The sequence below is a fragment of the Lampetra fluviatilis genome, chromosome 63 (genome assembly GCF_964198595.1).
Source record: "Lampetra fluviatilis chromosome 63, kcLamFluv1.1, whole genome shotgun sequence".
Classification (NCBI taxonomy): domain Eukaryota; kingdom Metazoa; phylum Chordata; class Hyperoartia; order Petromyzontiformes; family Petromyzontidae; genus Lampetra; species Lampetra fluviatilis.
Genome location: NC_136337.1, coordinates 6,559,107 through 6,577,988, shown reverse-complemented (window position 1 = coordinate 6,577,988; position 18,882 = coordinate 6,559,107). Strand labels below are relative to the sequence as shown.

General features: G+C 56.8%; 1 protein-coding gene across 1 annotated transcript; it reads right to left on the bottom strand.

The window, feature by feature from the left end:
* Positions 1 to 13,532: 13,532 nt before the first annotated feature.
* On the bottom strand, positions 13,533 to 18,468 carry LOC144951601 (uncharacterized). Its single transcript, XM_078881883.1, has 2 exons — positions 17,641 to 18,468; positions 13,533 to 14,365 (listed from the first exon to the last, which is right to left on the bottom strand). Exons 1-2 carry the CDS (start codon positions 18,288 to 18,290, stop codon positions 13,549 to 13,551), a joined length of 1,467 nt encoding a protein of 488 aa, XP_078738009.1. The 5' UTR covers positions 18,291 to 18,468; the 3' UTR covers positions 13,533 to 13,548.
* Between the last annotated feature and the right edge of the window lie 414 nt (positions 18,469 to 18,882).

The window sequence follows — 18,882 nt, the reverse complement described above, 5'->3', positions numbered from 1 at the left end:
GTACCACATCACTCCATCTCTTCTCTATATTGCCGCTCGACTGATTCGGAGTGAGACCTCTGCTGTGAAACCGGAGCCGGTCATGAGCACACTGCCCAGGTATGGGAAACTCTCCACTCTCTCCACACTTACCCCATCACCAATTGGGAGTTGTGGTGGTAGAGTGTCTGATGACAATAAATACCCAGGCAGGTGCTTTGATTTGGTGGGGCTGATGGCAAGTCCCCACCTCTTGGTGGCAAGCTCCAGGTTCAGCAGCAGCGCCTCCAACTCCTCCTCTGAGTGAGCAGCGTTTACCAGATCAACGGCATACATAACTTGATACAGCTATCGTGCTGTGACGGTTCCACCTGAAGACGGAAGCTTGTGTTGCCTCCGAAACGTCGTGATTTTTATTTTATTTTACTTTTATTAATTTTACATTTTTTACCTACGTGACTTTACCGAAAAAAACCTAAGAATATGAATCCTTGCAGTCACGAAAGCTTCAAATCTAGAATAAATACATAACGTGGTTGAGCAATCGGGAGCCATCTCTCCTCGATCGCACCCGGGCATCGACCAGCCTCCCATGGGCGTCTGCACTGAACGAGAGATCATGCCGCTCCACTGATTCGGGGTGAGACTCGTACCACTACTCGCTCGCACTCCACACGCAGAGGTCGCAACCGGGTATCCGATACCCGTACCCTACCCGATACCCGTACCCTACCCGATACCCGTACCCTACCCGATACCCGTACCCTACCCGATTCCCGGCTAGCCGGTACCGTTTGCGACCCTGGTGCGGCCGGGTACGGGTAGGCCGTGAGTCACTGGTGAGTCACCGTTTGTCACTCGTTTCCCAACGTCTTGTCTCTTCTCACAATTCAAGTTCCTAGAATCAACCCACTCGCGCCTGCAACATGGCTTCATCCCAGAGGTCGCAATCGGCTACCCGTACCCTACCCGATACCCAGCCGGGTACGGGTAGCCGGGTATCGGGTAGGGTACGGGTACCTGTTTGCGACCTTGGTGCGGCCGGGTACGGGTACGGGTAAGGAATCAAAACCCGTTTGCGACCTCTGCCACACGTTGACACATCGACTCACACACTCGCTCGCTCGCCCTCTCGCTCTCGATGCGGCAGTCGTATTTGTGTGCGCACATTGAACTTCTTTCGCACCGTACGGAGCCAAACGGGAGGTGCGCGTGGGTGGTGGGGGGGGTGGCGACAACGAAACAACAAAGACCAGATGGAGAGAAGTGAGATCAGCAATCTGGATGGGGGGTGCGTGTGGGTGGTGCGTGGGAGTGGGGGTGGGGGGGGTGGTGCGTGGGAGTGGGGGTGGGGGGGTGGTGCGTGGGAGTGGGGGTGGGGGGGGGTGCGTGTGGGTGGTGCGTGAGAGTGGGGGTGGGGGGGGTGGTGCGTGGGGGTGGTGCGTGAGAGTGGGGGTGGGGGGGTGGTGCGTGGGGGTGGTGCGTGGGAGTGGGGGTGGGGGGGGGTGCGTGTGGGTGGTGCGTGAGAGTGGGGGTGGGGGGGTGGTGCGTGGGGGTGGTGCGTGGGAGTGGGGGTGGGGGGGGTGGTGCGTGGGGGTAGTGCGTGGGAGTGGGGGTGGGGGGGTGGTGCGTGGGGGTGGTGCGTGGGAGTGGGGGTGGGGGGGTGGTGCGTGTGGGTGGTGCGTGAGAGTGGGGGTGGGGGGGTGGTGCGTGGGGGTGGTGCGTGGGAGTGGGGGTGGGGGGGGTGGTGCGTGGGGGTGGGGGTGGGGGGGGGGGTGCGTGGGGGTGGTGCGTGAGAGTGGGGGTGGGGGGGTGGTGCGTGGGGGTGGTGCGTGGGAGTGGGGGTGGGGGGGTGGTGCGTGGGGGTGGTGCGTGGGAGTGGGGGTGGGGGGGTGGTGCGTGGGGGTGGGGGTGGGGGGGTGGTGCGTGGGGGTGGTGCGTGGGAGTGGGGGTGGGGGGGTGGTGCGTGGGGGTGGGGGTGGGGGGGTGGTGCGTGGGGGTGGTGCGTGAGAGTGGGGGTGGGGGGGGGGTGCGTGTGGGTGGTGCGTGAGAGTGGGGGTGGGGGGGTGGTGCGTGGGGGTAGTGCGTGGGAGTGGGGGTGGGGGGGTGGTGCGTGGGGGTGGTGCGTGAGAGTGGGGGTGGGGGGGGGGTGCGTGTGGGTGGTGCGTGGGAGTGGGGGTGGGGGGGTGGTGCGTGGGGGTGGTGCGTGGGAGTGGGGGTGGGGGGGTGGTGCGTGGGGGTGGTGCGTGGGAGTGGGGGTGGGGGGGGGTGGGGGGGGTGCATGGGGGTGGTGGTGTGGGGGTGCGTGGGGGTGCGTGGGGGTGCGTGGGGGTACGTGGGGTGGGGGTGCGTGGGGGGGTGCGTGGGGGGGTACGTGGGGGTGCGTGGGGTGGGGGTGCGTGGGGGGGTGCGTGGGGGGGGTGCGTGGGGGTGCGTGGGGTGGGGGTGCGTGGGGGGGTGCGTGGGGGGGGGTGCGTGGGGGTACGTGAGGGTGGGGGTGCGTGGGGGTGCGTGGGGTGGGGGTGCGTGGGGGGGTTGCGTGGGGGGGGTGCGGGTAGGGGTGCGTGGGGGTGCGTGGGGGTGCGTGGGGGTGGGGGGTGGTGGTGCGTGGGGGTGCGTGGGGGTGCGGGTGCGTGGGGGTGCGTGGGGGTGGGGGGTGCGTGGGGGAGTGGGGGGTGCATGGGGGTGGTGGTGCGTGGTGGTGCGTGGGGGGTGGGGGTGCGTGGGGGGGGTGCGGGTGCGTGGGGGTGCGTGGGGGTGCATGGGGGTGGTGGTGCGTGGTGGTGCGTGGGGGGGGGGGTGGGGGTGCGTGGGGGGGGGTGCGGGTGCGTGGGGGTGCGTGGGGGTGCGGGTGCGTGGGGGTGCGTGGGGGTGCATAGGGGTGGTGGTGCGTGGTGGTGCGTGGGGGGGGGTGGGGGTGCGTGGGGGTGGGGGGTGGTGGTGCGTGGGGGTGCGTGGGGGTGCGTGGGGGTGGGGGGTGCGTGGGGGAGTGGGGGTGCATGGGGGTGGTGGTGCGTGGTGGTGCGTGGGGGGTGGGGGTGCGTGGGGGGGGTGCGGGTGCGTGGGGGTGCGTGGGGGTGCATGGGGGTGGTGGTGCGTGGTGGTGCGTGGGGGGGGGGTGGGGGTGCGTGGGGGGGGGGGTGCGGGTGCGTGGGGGTGCGTGGGGGTGGGGGGTGCGTGGGGGAGTGGGGGTGCATGGGGGTGGTGGTGCGTGGTGGTGCGTGGGGGGGGGTGTGCGTGGGAGGGGTGCGGGTGCGTGGGGGTGCATGGGGGTGCTTGGGGGTGCGTGGGGGTGCGTGGGGGTGGTGGTGTGGGGGAGGTGCGTGCTCGAGGAGAAATCTGCACGGTCAGAGACCTCGGCGCGGATCTCGTGACAAGCCACGTGACAAGCCACGTGGACTCGGGTCGAGTGAGAGAGAGAGAGTGTGTCAGTGTGAGTGAGAGAGAGTGTGTCAGTGTGAGTGAGTGTGAGAGAGAGTGAGAGAGAGTGAATGAGTGTGTGTGAGTGTGAGAGTGTGAGAGTGAGTGAGAGTGTGAGTGAGTGAGTGTGAGTGAGTGTGAGAGTGAGTGAGAGTGTGAGTGTGTGAGTGAGTTTGTGAGTGAGTGTGAGAGTGTGAGTGAGCGTGTGAGTGTGAGAGTGAATGAGTGAGTGAGACTGTGAGTGAGAGTGTGAGTGAGTGTGTGAGTGAGTGTGTGAGTGAGAGAGTTTTGAGAGTGTGAGTGTGAGAGTGAGTGTGTGAGTGAGTGTGAGAGGGTCCGTGAGAGAGCGGCATGTGGGGGGTAGGGGTAGGTGTTAGGGGTAGGGGTCAGGGTGTTAGGGGGTAGGGGTCAGGGTGTAAGGGTTAGGGGTCAGGGTGTAAGGGTTAGGGGTGTGAGGGTGAGTGCGTGAGTGTAGCGACCCGCGTTCCATTCCCACTCACGACAAACCAACACCAGTGACGATTATCTGATCCGTTCCTGGGCCACCCCTAGGTCGACTCAGCCTCAAATGAGTACCTGGGAGACAAAGGCGGCCGGGCATGGTTGCTACCCATTCCGTCGCGGCCATCACCGGTGCTAACAACACTTGCCCCAAAAGTCTGTTGAGGCTATACGGGGGATCTTTGGCTTTGCGTGCACGCACACACAAACTCACACACACACTCACACACACGCACACATCTGCTCTAACTGGAAGCGGCTGTGCTGGGTCTGATTTCACCGAGGACAGAGTCTGGAGCCACGAGGTCTAGCAACACACACACTGACATACACACTCACACACACACTGCCACACACACACTGACACACACACACACTGCCACACACACACACTGCCACACACACACACTGACATACACACACTGACACAGACACACTGCCACACACACACACTGACATACACACACTGACACACACATACACACATTGCCACATACACACACTGACATACACACTCACACACACACTCTGACATACACACACTGACATACACACTCACACACACACTGACATACACACACATACACACTCACACACACACTCTGACATACACACACTGACACAGACACACTGCCACACACACACACTGACATACACACACTGACACACACATACACACATTGCCACATACACACACTGACATACACACTCACACTCTGACATACACACACTGACATACACACTCACACACACACTGACATACACACACATACACACACTGACACACACTGACATACACACTCACACACACACACTGACATACACACGCTGCCACACACACTGCCACACACACATACACACACTGACACACACACACACACTGGCATACACACACTGACACACACACACTGACATACACATACGGACACACACACACTGACATACACACACTGACACACTCACACACTGACATACATTCACATACACAAACTCACACACACTGACATACACACACTGACATACACACAGACACACAATTACACACACAAACTACTATACACACACACTGACACAGACACACACGAACACATACAGTACGCTGCCAAACACACATGGATACAAAGATCCCCCGTGTAGCCTTAACAGACTGTAGGGGCGAGTGCTGTTAGCAGCATCTATGAAAGCCGGCACGGCACACGAGGGGGTGGGTGGCCAGCACCACGCCCGGCCGCCTTTGTCTTCCCAGTGGCGATGTTTACTACACACCGAACCAGGAACTCATTTGAGGCTGAGTCGACCTAGGGGAGACCGGTTAAAACACACAGCTGTATCACACCGTGGAAGTTGTACAGCTTCCCTTTAGACACCGTGGATCAGATGGGGCTCTGTTAAATATAAACACTCACATACACACACTCATACACACTTACACACACACACTCATACACACTTACACACACACACTCATACACATACACACACACTCATACACATACACACACACACTCATATACATACACACACACTCACACACTTACACACTCAAACACACACACACTCACACACACACACTCATACACACACACTCACACACTTACATACACAGATATACACTCACACACACTCTCACACACACTCACACACACACTCACACACACAAAGATAAAGACAAAGATCCCCCGTATAGCCTTAACAGACTGTAGGGGCAAGTGCTGTTAGCGAGCACCTATGAAGACCGGCACGGCACACGAGGGGGTGGGTGGCCAGCACCACGCCCGGCCGCCTTTGTCTCCCTAGCGGCGATGTTTACACATCGCACTAGGTACTCATTTTAGGCTGAGTCGACCTAGGGGAGGCCCGGGACCGGTTCAGATAATCGTCACTGGTGTTAGCCGTGAGCGAGAATTGAACTCGGGTCGCCAGGTTCGTAGCGCAGCGCTAACCACTCTACCACCGCTCCCCTCACGTACATACACACACACTCATTCACACACACATACACACTCACACTTGCACACACTCACACCTACACACACTCACACACACAGAGCGAAGTCACGACTGTCAAGCCTTTCCCCTCCCCCCATTGAATTCCAGTGAGAGGGGGTTAGGGGGTAGAGGGGGTAGAGGGGGTAGAGGGGTAGGGGGGTAGGGGGGTAGGGGGGTAGGGGGTAGGGAGAGGGGTGTTGGGTGTTTAGGGTGAATGAAGGGGCGTGTAGCCACACGCAGACACACACAGACATACACACAGACACGCACAGACACGCACAGACACACACACCCAGACACGCAGACACACACAGACACACACAGACACACACAGACATACACACAGACACACACACCCAGACACGCACAGACACGCACAGACACGCACAGACACACACACCCAGACACACACAGACACACGCAGACACACAGACGCACACACCCAGACACGTAGACACACACACACACAGACACACGCAGACACACACAGACACGGACAGACACACACATAGACAGGCAGACACACACACGCAGACACACACAGACACGCACACAGACACGCACACAGACACGTACAGACACACGCAGACACACAGACACGCACACGCACACACACACAGACACACATACACACACACATACACACAAATGCAGACACACAGACACACACACAGAAAAAAAGACAAAGTTCCCCCGTATAGCCTTAACAGACTGTTGGGGCAAGTGCTGTTAGCGAGCAGCACATTTGGTGAAGGCCGGCACGGCACACGAGGGGGTGGGTGGCCAGCACCACGCCCGGCCGCCTTTGTCTCCCCAGTGGTAGCGATGTGTCAGGGTTCGAGATGTCTGCCACTGATGCCACAGGGAAGCAATGGCTGGTTACAGGATCATGTGCTACTCGCCACCATCATCGTAACGAACATTCCCATCACACATCATCATCATCACCGCCATCATCACCACCATCATCACCACCATCATCATCACCACCACCATCATCGTAACGAACATTCCCATCACACATCATCATCATCACCGCCATCATCACCACCATCATCACCACCATCATCATCACCACCACCATCATCGTAACGAACATTCCCATCACACATCATCATCATCACCGCCATCATCACCACCATCATCACCACCATCATCATCACCACCACCATCATCGTAACGAACATTCCCATCACACATCATCATCATCACCGCCATCATCACCACCATCATCATCACCGCCACCACCATCATCATCACCATTGCCTCCAACATCATCATCATCACCACCACCACCACCATCATCATCATTAAGGAGTGGTGGTGCAGCGGTTAGCGCTACGAACCTAGCGACCCGAGTTCGATTCCCGCTCACGGCCACCAACACCGCCAGTGACGATTATCTGAACCGGTCCTGGGCCACTCTTAGGTCGACTCAGCCTCGAATGAGAAGGCGGTGCGGTGTGTAAACATGGCCACTGGGGAGACAAAGGCGGTCGGGCGCGGCATTCATAGATGCTGCTCGTGAACGGCTCTTGCCCCTACAGCCTGCTGTGGATATACGGGGGATCTTTGTCTTTGTGTTCCGAGTGTGACCTCGGCTCCGAGACGCGAGGATCAAACAATGAGCGGAAACTCCGCAGCATTCCAGCACAAAGACAAAGATGCCCCGTGTAGCCTTCAACAGACTGTTGGGGCAAGTGCTGTTAGCGAGCAGCGCCACCTATGAAGGTGGGTGGCCGGCACCACGTCCGGCCGCCTTTGTCTCCCCAGTGACGATGTTTACCACACACCGCACCGGGTACTCATTTGAGGCCGAGCCGACCTAGGGGAGGCCCAAGACCGGTTCAGATAATCGTCACTGGCGGTGTTGGTGGCCGTGAGCGGGAATCGAACTCGGGTCCGCCGGGTTCGTAGCGCAGCGTAGCGCTAAGCGCTGCACCACCGCTCCCAAACCACACTCGTTCATAGAGATCACCCATATAGCCTCAACAGGCCGCTGGGGCAAGTGCTGTTAGCGAGCACCTGCCAACAGACGGCACGTCACACGAGGGGGTGGGTGGCCACACAGACACACACGCACAAAAGACAAAGATCCCCCGTGTAGCCTGTAACAGACTGTCGGGGCAAGTGCTGTTAGCGAGCGGGTGGGTGGCCAGCACCACGCCCGGCCGCCTTTGTCTCCCGAGTGGTGATGCTTTACACCCCACTGCACCAGGTACATATTTGAGGCGGAGTCGACCTAGGGGAGGCCCAGAACCGGTTCAGATAATCGTCACCGGCGTTGGCCGTGAGCGGGAATCGAACCCGGGTGGCGAGGTACGAATCGCGGCGCTTTACCGCTGCACCACCGCACAGACACAGACAAAGATCCCCCGTATAGCCTCAAGAGACCGTTGGGGCAAGTGCTGCTAGCGAGCACCCCACAAACAGACACACACAGACAACAGCCGCCACCATTCGCCACTAAGTGGCGGTAAGCTGAACTTCTTTCGCACCGTACGTAGCCAAGGATCGGGGAGAAGTCCCGGCGATGTGGACCCCCCGTGGAATGTTTCAAATCGGCGCGGGAGACCCTCGAAAGGAGTCGACGTTTCGCAAGCGCGCAGTGAAGGGAAGGAGCCGTGACTGTGGCCGAGAAGATATCGTAGCTTCGTGTGGAGCGACAGGCCACAGCAGGCAGCTTCCACACGGCAGCCGAGGGAAATCTAAAACGCCTGATTCGGAGTGAGACACTCTGCTGCCAAAACCGATGGTGGTCGTGAGCGGGAATCGAACTCGGGTCCAGTCGGGTTTGTGGCGCAGCGTGCTGACCACTACACTACCGCTGCTCACCCACAATCACTCACTCACTCACCCACCCACCCACCCACCACCTCACTCACACACCATCTCACTCACCCATAATCTCACTCACCCACCATCTCACTCACCCACCATCTCACTCACCCACCACCATCTCACTCACTCACCCACCATCTCAATCATTCACTCACCCACCATCTCACTCACCCACCATATCACTCACCCATAATCTCAATCATTCACTCACCCACCATCTCACTCACCCACCATATCACTCACCCATAATCTCAATCATTCACTCACCCACCAACTGACTCACCCACCATTTCACTCACCCACCATCTCACTCACCCATAATCTCAATCATTCACTCACCCACCATCTCACTCACCCATAATCTCAATCATTCACTCACCCACCAACTGACTCACCCACCATTTCACTCACCCACCAGCTCACTCACCCACCATCTCACTCATCCATAATCTCAATCATTCACTCACCCAACATCTCACTCACCCACCATCTCACTCACCCACCATCTCACTCACCCATAATCTCAATCATTCACTCACCCACCAACTGACTCACCCACCATTTCACTCACCCACCATATCACTCACCCATAATCTCAATCATTCACTCACCCACCATCTCACTCACCCATAATCTCAATCATTCACTCACCCACCAACTGACTCACCCACCATTTCACTCACCCACCAGCTCACTCACCCACCATCTCACTCATCCATAATCTCAATCATTCACTCACCCACCATCTCACTCACCCACCATATCACTCACCCATAATCTCAATCATTCACTCACCCACCATATCACTCACCCATAATCTCAATCATTCACTCACCCACCAACTGACTCACCCACCATTTCACTCACCCACCAGCTCACTCACCCACCATATCACTCACCCATAATCTCAATCATTCACTCACCCACCATATCACTCACCCATAATCTCAATCATTCACTCACCCACCAACTGACTCACCCACCATTTCACTCACCCACCAGCTCACTCACCCACCATATCACTCACCCATAATCTCAATCATTCACTCACCCACCATCTCACTCACCCACCATCTCACTCACCCATAATCTCAATCATTCACTCACCCACCAACTGACTCACCCACCATTTCACTCACCCACCATCTCACTCACCCACCATATCACTCACCCATAATCTCAATCATTCACTCACCCACCATCTCACTCATCCATAATCTCAATCATTCACTCACCCACCATCTCACTCACCCACCAGCTCACTCACCCACCATCTCACTCATCCATAATCTCAATCATTCACTCACCCACCATCTCACTCATCCATAATCTCAATCATTCACTCACCCACCAACTGACTCACCCACCATTTCACTCACCCACCATCTCACTCACCCACCATATCACTCACCCATAATCTCAATCATTCACTCACCCACCATCTCACTCATCCATAATCTCAATCATTCACTCACCCACCATCTCACTCACCCACCAGCTCACTCACCCACCATATCACTCATCCATAATCTCAATCATTCACTCACCCACCATCTCACTCACCCATAATCTCAATCATTCACTCACCCACCAACTGACTCACCCACCATTTCACTCACCCACCAGCTCACTCACCCACCATCTCACTCATCCATAATCTCAATCATTCACTCACCCAACATCTCACTCACCCACCATCTCACTCACCCACCAGCTCACTCACCCACCATCTCACTCATCCATAATCTCAATCATTCACTCACCCACCATCTCACTCACTCACCCACCCACCCACCACCTCACTCACACACCATCTCACTCACCCATAATCTCAATCATTCACTCACCCACCAACTGACTCACCCACCATTTCACTCACCCACCAGCTCACTCACCCACCATCTCACTCACCCATAATCTCAATCATTCACTCACCCACCAACTGACTCACCCATAATCTCAATCATTCACTCACCCACCAACTGACTCACCCACCAACTCACTCACCCACCATCTCAATCACACTCACCCACCCACTCAATCACACTCACTTTCCTGTTGCACATGAAACCCATATCCAGAACAACTTGAATCTGATTTAGCAATGAGAGACTAAACAGATACAAACCTACAATCTCATTTTTTCTGCTTAAACCCAGGATGGATCGTAGGCAGGCTATGCCTGAATGTTTCAAACCAGCACAGATGTTCCTTTCACGGGGTCAGGTTTCGCGTTCAAAGGGAAGGGAGGGCATTACTGTGGCCGAGAAGACCTGAAGCTTCGTATTGAGTGACACGCCAGGTAGCTTTCACGCGGCGTTTCGCAGCCGATGAAACGCTAACGCCGCTCGACTGATTCGATTCAGAGAGAGACCTCCGCTGTCGAACCGGAGCTGGTCATGAGCACACTGCCTCGGTTACAGGGACTTCTCCACTCTCTCCACAACTGCCCCATCACCAATGGGGAGTTGAGGGGGTGGAGTGTTTGATGACACTAACTACCCAGCCGGGTGTTAAGTTTTGGTGGGGCTGATGGTAAGGCCTCACCTCTTACTGGCACGCTCCAGGTACAGACACAGAGCCTCCAACTCCTCCTCAGAGTGAGCAGCATTCACCAGATCAACAGCATATACATGACGTGGTTGACCAATAGGGAGTCATCCCTTGACCGCACCCGGGCATTGATCAGACTCCCATTGCATCTGTACCAGATGGGGATTCCTCCGGTACAGCCATGGAAAGGTTCTCGAACTACGAGGTCAAAAAAGATGTTAAATAATGCAGGAGCCAGAGGGAATCCCTGTTGCACCCCAAGGTGAACAGGGAATGGCTCCGACTCCAAGCCACGCAGCTTTACCCGGGCCTGCCCACCGTCATAGAAGGTCCTTAATGACTGTGAGCAGAGGGTCTGGGACTCTGAAACCACGAAGAATAAACCACAACCCTTGTCTATACATGGCATCATAGGCCTTGACTGGGTCAATAAAGCAGAGACGTAGGTCCTGTTGGTATTCCCTACACATCTGCCGCAGCAGACAGATCTAGAACATGGTGTCCGTGCAGGACCGCCCTGGCCTGAAACCGCATCGGGGCTCCGCAAGCCTCTCCTCAGCGTGCCTAGCAAGGCGATGTTCAATAATCCTTGCCAGCACCTTCCCCTACACACCGAGAGGAGTGAGATGCCCCTGTCGTTGTTACAGTCTGTGCGGTCCCCCTTCTTAAAGAGGGGGACCAGCAGGGCATCTTTCCAATCCTGCGGAACCCGTCCCGTGGTCCAGACTGTTGTGAGGATGTCACGAAGGGGGCCGCCTACACAGAATCGCCCCCCCCCACCCCCCCTCACTCAGCAGTGCGCTGGGGAGATCATCTCCGCCGGGCGCTTTTCTCCGTCTCAGACTCTGGATCGCCGGCGTTCCGAAATTCATGGCACCTCGGCCAGCCACTCGCAGGGGGTGACCTCTTCTTGGCTGTTTCGGTAAAGTCACGTAGAAGGGAAATAATAAAAATAAAACATAATAAAATACAATTCTCACGAGGTTTCGGCCACAACGCAAGCAGCCGTCCTCAGGTGAAGAACAGGGCTGTCGGAAAGACAGCGTCTGAATGAACACCGCCAAGCTTGGCAGCGTATACTCCTCATCTAACCCGGCTTAAATATACGCTGCCAAGCTGGTGGTGTTTTCTCAGCTAGCCAGACCTCTTCTGTCAACCCACGATTCACACACACATTCACACACACACAATCACACACACACATTCACACACACACATTCACACACACACACATTCACACACAAATTCACACACATAGAGATTCACACACACAGATTCACACACACACACAGATTCACACACACACATATTCACACACATTCACACACACATTCACACACAGATTCACACACACAGATTCACACACGCAGACACACACAGATACACACACACAGATTCACACACACATAGATTCACACACACACAGATTCACACACACAGATTCACACACGCAGACACACACACACTAACACACGCACTCACAACTTCACCAGCCACCAACAACAGCATGCAGAGCTGGTCACTGCAGCATTAGAACCGGCCCGTTGGCGTTGCCTCAGCCCATCATCCCTCTCCCTGAACGGCACTTTGCGGGGAATTAAAAGTGATTTGTAAGGTGGATTGACTCGGCCCCGCCATAGGAACGTGGGGATTTCCAGCATTGGCTCAGGGCTGTGAACGGGAGATACCTCGGGGCTCATTCCGTTTACGGCACGTGGGAGTTCTGCACGAAGGGTGTCCCACGTGTGTGTGCCACGTGTTGGCCACGTGTGTTCACAGACCAGATTACAGTCACACACACACTCACTCACACACTCGTACGTACACACAGAGGTCACGAGTGGTAGACGATGGCACGCTTCTGGCCCTAGAAACCAACTTTCACCGAAACTCACCGAAGACTTCAACCGAAACTTGCCCAAGAGTTCAACCAAACCTCACTGAACAGTTCAACCGAAACTCGCCGAGTTCAACCAAGATTCACCAAAGAGTTCAACCAAAATTGGCCGAAGAGTTAAACCGAAACTTGCCCAAGAATTCAACCAAAACGCGCCGAAGAGTTCAACCAAAACTCACTGAACAGTTCAACCGAATCTCACCAAAGAGTTCAACTGAAACTTGCCCAATAATTCAACCAAAACTCACCGAAGAGTTCAACTGAAACTTGCCCAAGAATTCAACCAAAACTCACTGAACAGTTCATCCGAATCTCACCAAAGAGTTCAACCAAAACTGACCGAAGAGTTCAACTGAAATTCGCCGAGTTCAACCGAAACTCACCGCAAACGCCTCCAGCCGCTGGCAAGCGGCGCACGTGGGCCGGGACACGAAGCCCGCCAAGTCTCTCTCGTCCTCTTCCATCTCCTCCTCTTCCTCGTCGTCCTCCTCCTCCGGCACCTCCTCCGGCACCTCCTCCTCCCCGCCGCCACGCAGCATCATCGCCACCGAGGGCCCTCGCTCCGGCCTCCGCGCTCCGCCCCGGAGCGGTCGCCGCCGCCGCCCCGACCACCGCCCGGGCCGCCTCGGGCCTTCCCGCTCGGCGGCCACGGCGGTGCCGCAGCGGCGGCAAGACGCCCCGCGGACCTCCGGCGCCGGTAAACCAACCGGGCCGCTCGCGCCAAACGGCCCAGCGGCAACGGAGGAGGTCCCGACGGAGGAGGTCCCTGCGGCGGAGGTCCCTGCGGCGGAGGTCCCTGCGGCGGAGGAGGTCCCGGTGACCTCGTCCCGACCGCGATGGCACAGGCGGCACACCCACGGGCGATCCGGTGCCGGGCTCGGTTCCCCGCGGTCGCGCGGCCTCCGGCAAAGCTCGCAGCGGGTGACGACGGATGAGGATGATGAGGCCGTGGAGGAGTCGCGCTGTTGGCCATCTGTGGCCGGCCGCAGCAGCTGCTGCTGCAGCTGTTGAGAAGGCGGCTCGGACTCCGACTCGGACTTAACGGCGCGCGGGGACACCGGAAACCTCGGGGCGCTGGCGGCGCGAACCGTCGGCTCGTCCGGGAACTCGCTCTTGGGCAGCGGGCGGTGGACGGAGCCGTCGGGGCCGAACTCCACCACCTGGCCTCGCACCCGGGCGATGTACCTGCCACACACCGCCACCGTTACTGCTGCTGCTGCTGCTGCTCTTGCATGTGTGCGCACGTGCTACGCAACTACGTTGAACTTCTCTCGCACCGTGCAGAGCCGACCGCGTTCATCGGAGGTGCAGGTGAAGGACAACAAGCTAGACGCAATAGGCAGTTCTAAAGAAGTGAGTTTGTCAATACATGTGAGTCTACGGGTGTCTGTGTGCGTATGGGTCTCTGTATGTGTCTATGGGTTTCTATGAGTCTGTGGGTGTCTGTGGGTGTCTGTGGGTCTCTATGAATCTGTGGGTGTCTGTGGGTCTCTATGTGAGTCTAGATGTCTGTGTGAATCTGTGGGTCTATGTGAGTCTTTGGGTGTCTGTGGGTCTCTATGTGAGTCTGGATGTCTGTGTGAATCTGTGGGTCTGTGTGAGTCTGCGGGTGTCAGTGTGAGTCTATGAGTCTCTATGTGAGTCTGGGTGTCTGTGTGAATATGTGGGGCTATGTGAGTCTGTGGGTGTCAATGTATGTATGTTGAACTTATTTCGCACCATACATATCCAACCGTGATAATTGGACATGCTGGGTTCACGCCCTGGGTCTGGGTGTCTCTCTCTGTCTCTCAGGAGGTTCATAATGGCAGCGTCAGAGAATCTGGGCTGAGATGCTGGGTTTAAGGTTCGAGCCCTGGGTCTGGGTGTCTCTCTCTTTCTCAGGACGTTCATAATGGCCGTGTCAGAGAAACTGGGCTAGCCCAGTTGAGATGCTGGGTTTTAGGTTCGAGCCCAGGGTCTGGGTGTCTCTCTCTGTCACTCAGGAGGTTATAATGGCCGTGTCAGATACACTGAGCCAGACCAGCTGAGATGCTGGGTTTAAGGTTCGAGCCCTGGGTCTGGGTGTCTCTCTCTGCATGCGCTACAATCTCCCAAGCTCGTCACAACGACAGCTCGCGGCATTTGCGCGACGATTGAAATGCCCTTAAAGCGACATTTTCATGGTGAAATCGCCAGGTTTCCTCTGTACGATGGCCACAACCCAATTGCATTGTGGGAATCTGGCGAACGATGACGCTGCTGCTACTGATGCTGCTGAATATGACTCTGATGCTGATCGTGATGCTGATCGTGATGCTGATCGTGATGCTGATCGTGATGCTGATCGTGATGCTATCGTGATGCTGATCGTGATCATCTGCTGATGTTGATCATGATACACATGCTGCTGCTGCTGCTGATGGCACTGATGCTGGCTCATTATTATAACTGCACTGCGGCTAATGATGATGATGATGACATCACTTCACAATGAAACTACTGATGACACTGCTGCTGATAATACTGATGACGCTGCTGCTGCTGATGACGCTGATGATGATGATGTTGCTGCTGATGACGCTGCTAAATTATGCTGCTCATCGTGATGACACAAACTGATCGTAATAGTATTGGTAACACAGCTGCTGATGACACTGCTGTTAACACCGCTGATACGGCTGCTGCTGATGACGCTGCTGCTGATGACACTACTGCTGATGATACTGCTGCTGATGACACTGCTGCTGATGACACTGCTGCTGATGACACTGCTGCTGATGATACTGCTGATGCTGATGACACTGCTGCTGATGACACTGCTGCTGATGATACTGCTGATGATGACACTGCTGCTGATGACACTGCTGCTGATGATACTGCTGATGCTGATGACACTGCTGCTGATGACACTGCTGCTGCTGATGACACTGCTGCTGATGACACTGCTGCTGATGACACTGCTGCTGCTGATGATACTGCTGCTGATGACACTGCTGCTGATGATACTGCTGCTGCTGATGATACTGCTGCTGATGACACTGCTGCTGATGACACTGCTGCTGCTGATGACACTGCTGCTGATGATACTGCTGATGCTGATGACACTGCTGCTGATGACACTGCTGCTGATGATACTGCTGATGATGATACTGCTGCTGCTGATGACACTACTGCTGATGACACTACTGCTGATGACACTGCTGCTGATGACACTGCTGCTGCTGATGACACTGCTGCTGATGACACTGCTGCTGCTGATGACACTGCTGCTGATGACACTGCTGCTGCTGATGATACTGCTGCTGATGACACTGCTGCTGATGACACTACTGCTGATGACACTGCTGCTGCTGATGACACTGCTGCTGATGATACTGCTGCTGCTGATGATACTGCTGCTGATGACACTGCTGCTGATGACACTGCTGCTGCTGATGACACTGCTGCTGATGATACTGCTGATGCTGATGACACTGCTGCTGATGACACTGCTGCTGATGATACTGCTGATGATGATACTGCTGCTGCTGATGACACTACTGCTGATGACACTACTGCTGATGATACTGCTGATGATACTGCTGATGATGATACTGCTGCTGCTGATGAAACTACTGCTGATCGTCATCATCAGCAGATACCGCTGCTGCTGACACTACTGCTGATGACACTGCTGCTGATGACACTGCTGCTGCTGATGACACTGCTGCTGATGACACTGCTGCTGCTGATGATACTGCTGCTGATGACACTGCTGCTGATGATACTGCTGCTGCTGATGATACTGCTGCTGATGACACTGCTGCTGATGACACTGCTGCTGCTGATGACACTGCTGCTGATGATACTGCTGATGCTGATGACACTGCTGCTGATGACACTACTGCTGATGACACTACTGCTGATGATACTGCTGATGATACTGCTGATGATGATACTGCTGCTGCTGATGAAACTACTGCTGATCGTCATCATCAGCAGATACCGCTGCTGCTGACACTACTGCTGATGACACTGCTGCTGATGACACTGCTGCTGCTGATGACACTGCTGCTGATGACACTGCTGCTGCTGATGATACTGCTGCTGATGATCGTCATCATTATCAGCATGACCCCCCCCCATCCACCTCCCACCCCCACCTCCACCTACCTCCCCCCCGCCCCCCACCCCACCACCCACCCATCTCCCCACTACCCCCACCTCCCCACCACCCCACCCCCCACCCACCTCAATCACCCACCCCCTACCTCCCCACCTCCCCCCCACCCCCCACCACCCCCCCACCCCACCCCTCCCCCCACCACCCCCCCTCCCCACCCCCCCCCACCTCCCCCCACCTCCCCCACCCCCCCCACCCCACCCCTCCCCCCACCACCCCCCCCTCCCCACCCCCCCCTCCCCACCCCCCCCCACCCCCCCCACCTCCCCCCACCACCCCCCCTCCCCACCCCCCCCACCTCCCCCCACCCTCGTACCTCCGCGCCTCCACGCCGACCCCTCCCCTCTCCTGCCTCCTCCACTGCTCGAGCAGCGCCTCCCCGCAGGCCGCGCACGTGCGCACGTGGGGGGCTCCCCCCGCGGCGGGGGGGGCCCTCCCTGGGGGGGTGCCCCCCACGGCGGGGCCCCCCCCCCAGGGCGCGGCTGACGACGTGGAGGAAGGGAAAGAAGGGGAGGCCTCTCCCCCCTCGACTCGAGTGCAGGAGCAGCGTGCGGCTCTCCCACGCCTCGCACAAGACGCACGCTCCACCACCTCCTCCATCACCATCATCATCAGCAGCAGCTGATGATGATGATGGTGGTGGTGGTGCTGATGATGATGATGTTGCTGCTTCGTGGCCAGCGGTGTCATCGCGGTCATCATCTCGTGCGGTGGTTGACTTTGCATGGCCACGCTGATTGAAGATTGTTCGCCTGTCAATGTTGATGCGTCTACCGCCACCACCACCATTATTATTATAACCACCACCACGACCACCGTCATCGTCGTCGTCGTCAAAGCGTCTTTGTCTTCCTCTTTGATGAAACATTTCGCCAACTCTGTCGTGAAATCCACCACCACCACCACCACCGTCTTCATCACCACCACCATCATCATCATCATAATCGTCGTCGTCATCGTCGTCATCTTCTGGATCAATGCTCACAGATACGTCGCTCTGAGAGCGATGATGCTGCTGCTGATGATGCTGCTGCTGCTGGTAATGTTGGATCCTCTGCTGATGCCGCTGCTGCTGATGCTGCTGCTGCTGAATTTGTGAAGGTGTCAAAGATCCCTTCTCGATCACATCCCAGCTCCTGGCCACGTCGTGATGACCACCACCACCACCTCCACCACCTCCACCACCACCACCCAGATCGTGTGGTCTCTTCAGCCAGTACAGCCTCTTGTCCAGAGGGGTCCTGGACCTCTCGAACGACCGCCACTGCGCATCGAGGAAGCTGTGACACACTGCGCAGGAGACGACCGACCCCGTGCGGAGGCACACGGAGCTGGCGCCGGGGGCTGCGTCTTGGAACTGCAGGAAAGGAAAGTGTGGAACTTTTGACGACGACGCCGCAGCAGCCGATGATGCTGATGATGATGTTGTTGTTGTTGACGTGACATTGAGGAAGGTCTCGCGGCCCAGAGGGACATCGCTGCCGCACACGAAGCAGACGAGCACCAGCGGCTTCGGCTCCTCCAAATCCCTCATGTCGCCACTGACGCTGCTGCTGAT

What these genes read in the sequence shown, in the direction of transcription:
- LOC144951601 (XM_078881883.1), bottom strand. Translation starts at nt 18,290, where the DNA reads ATGACGACGATGACGACGACGATTATGATGATGATGATGGTGGTGGTG. An exon ending in GTCGGCGTGGAGGCGCGGAG is followed by an intron (nt 14,366 to 17,640) that starts GTACGAGGGTGG and finishes GGTGTGTGGCAG; the next exon opens with GTACATCGCCCGGGTGCGAG.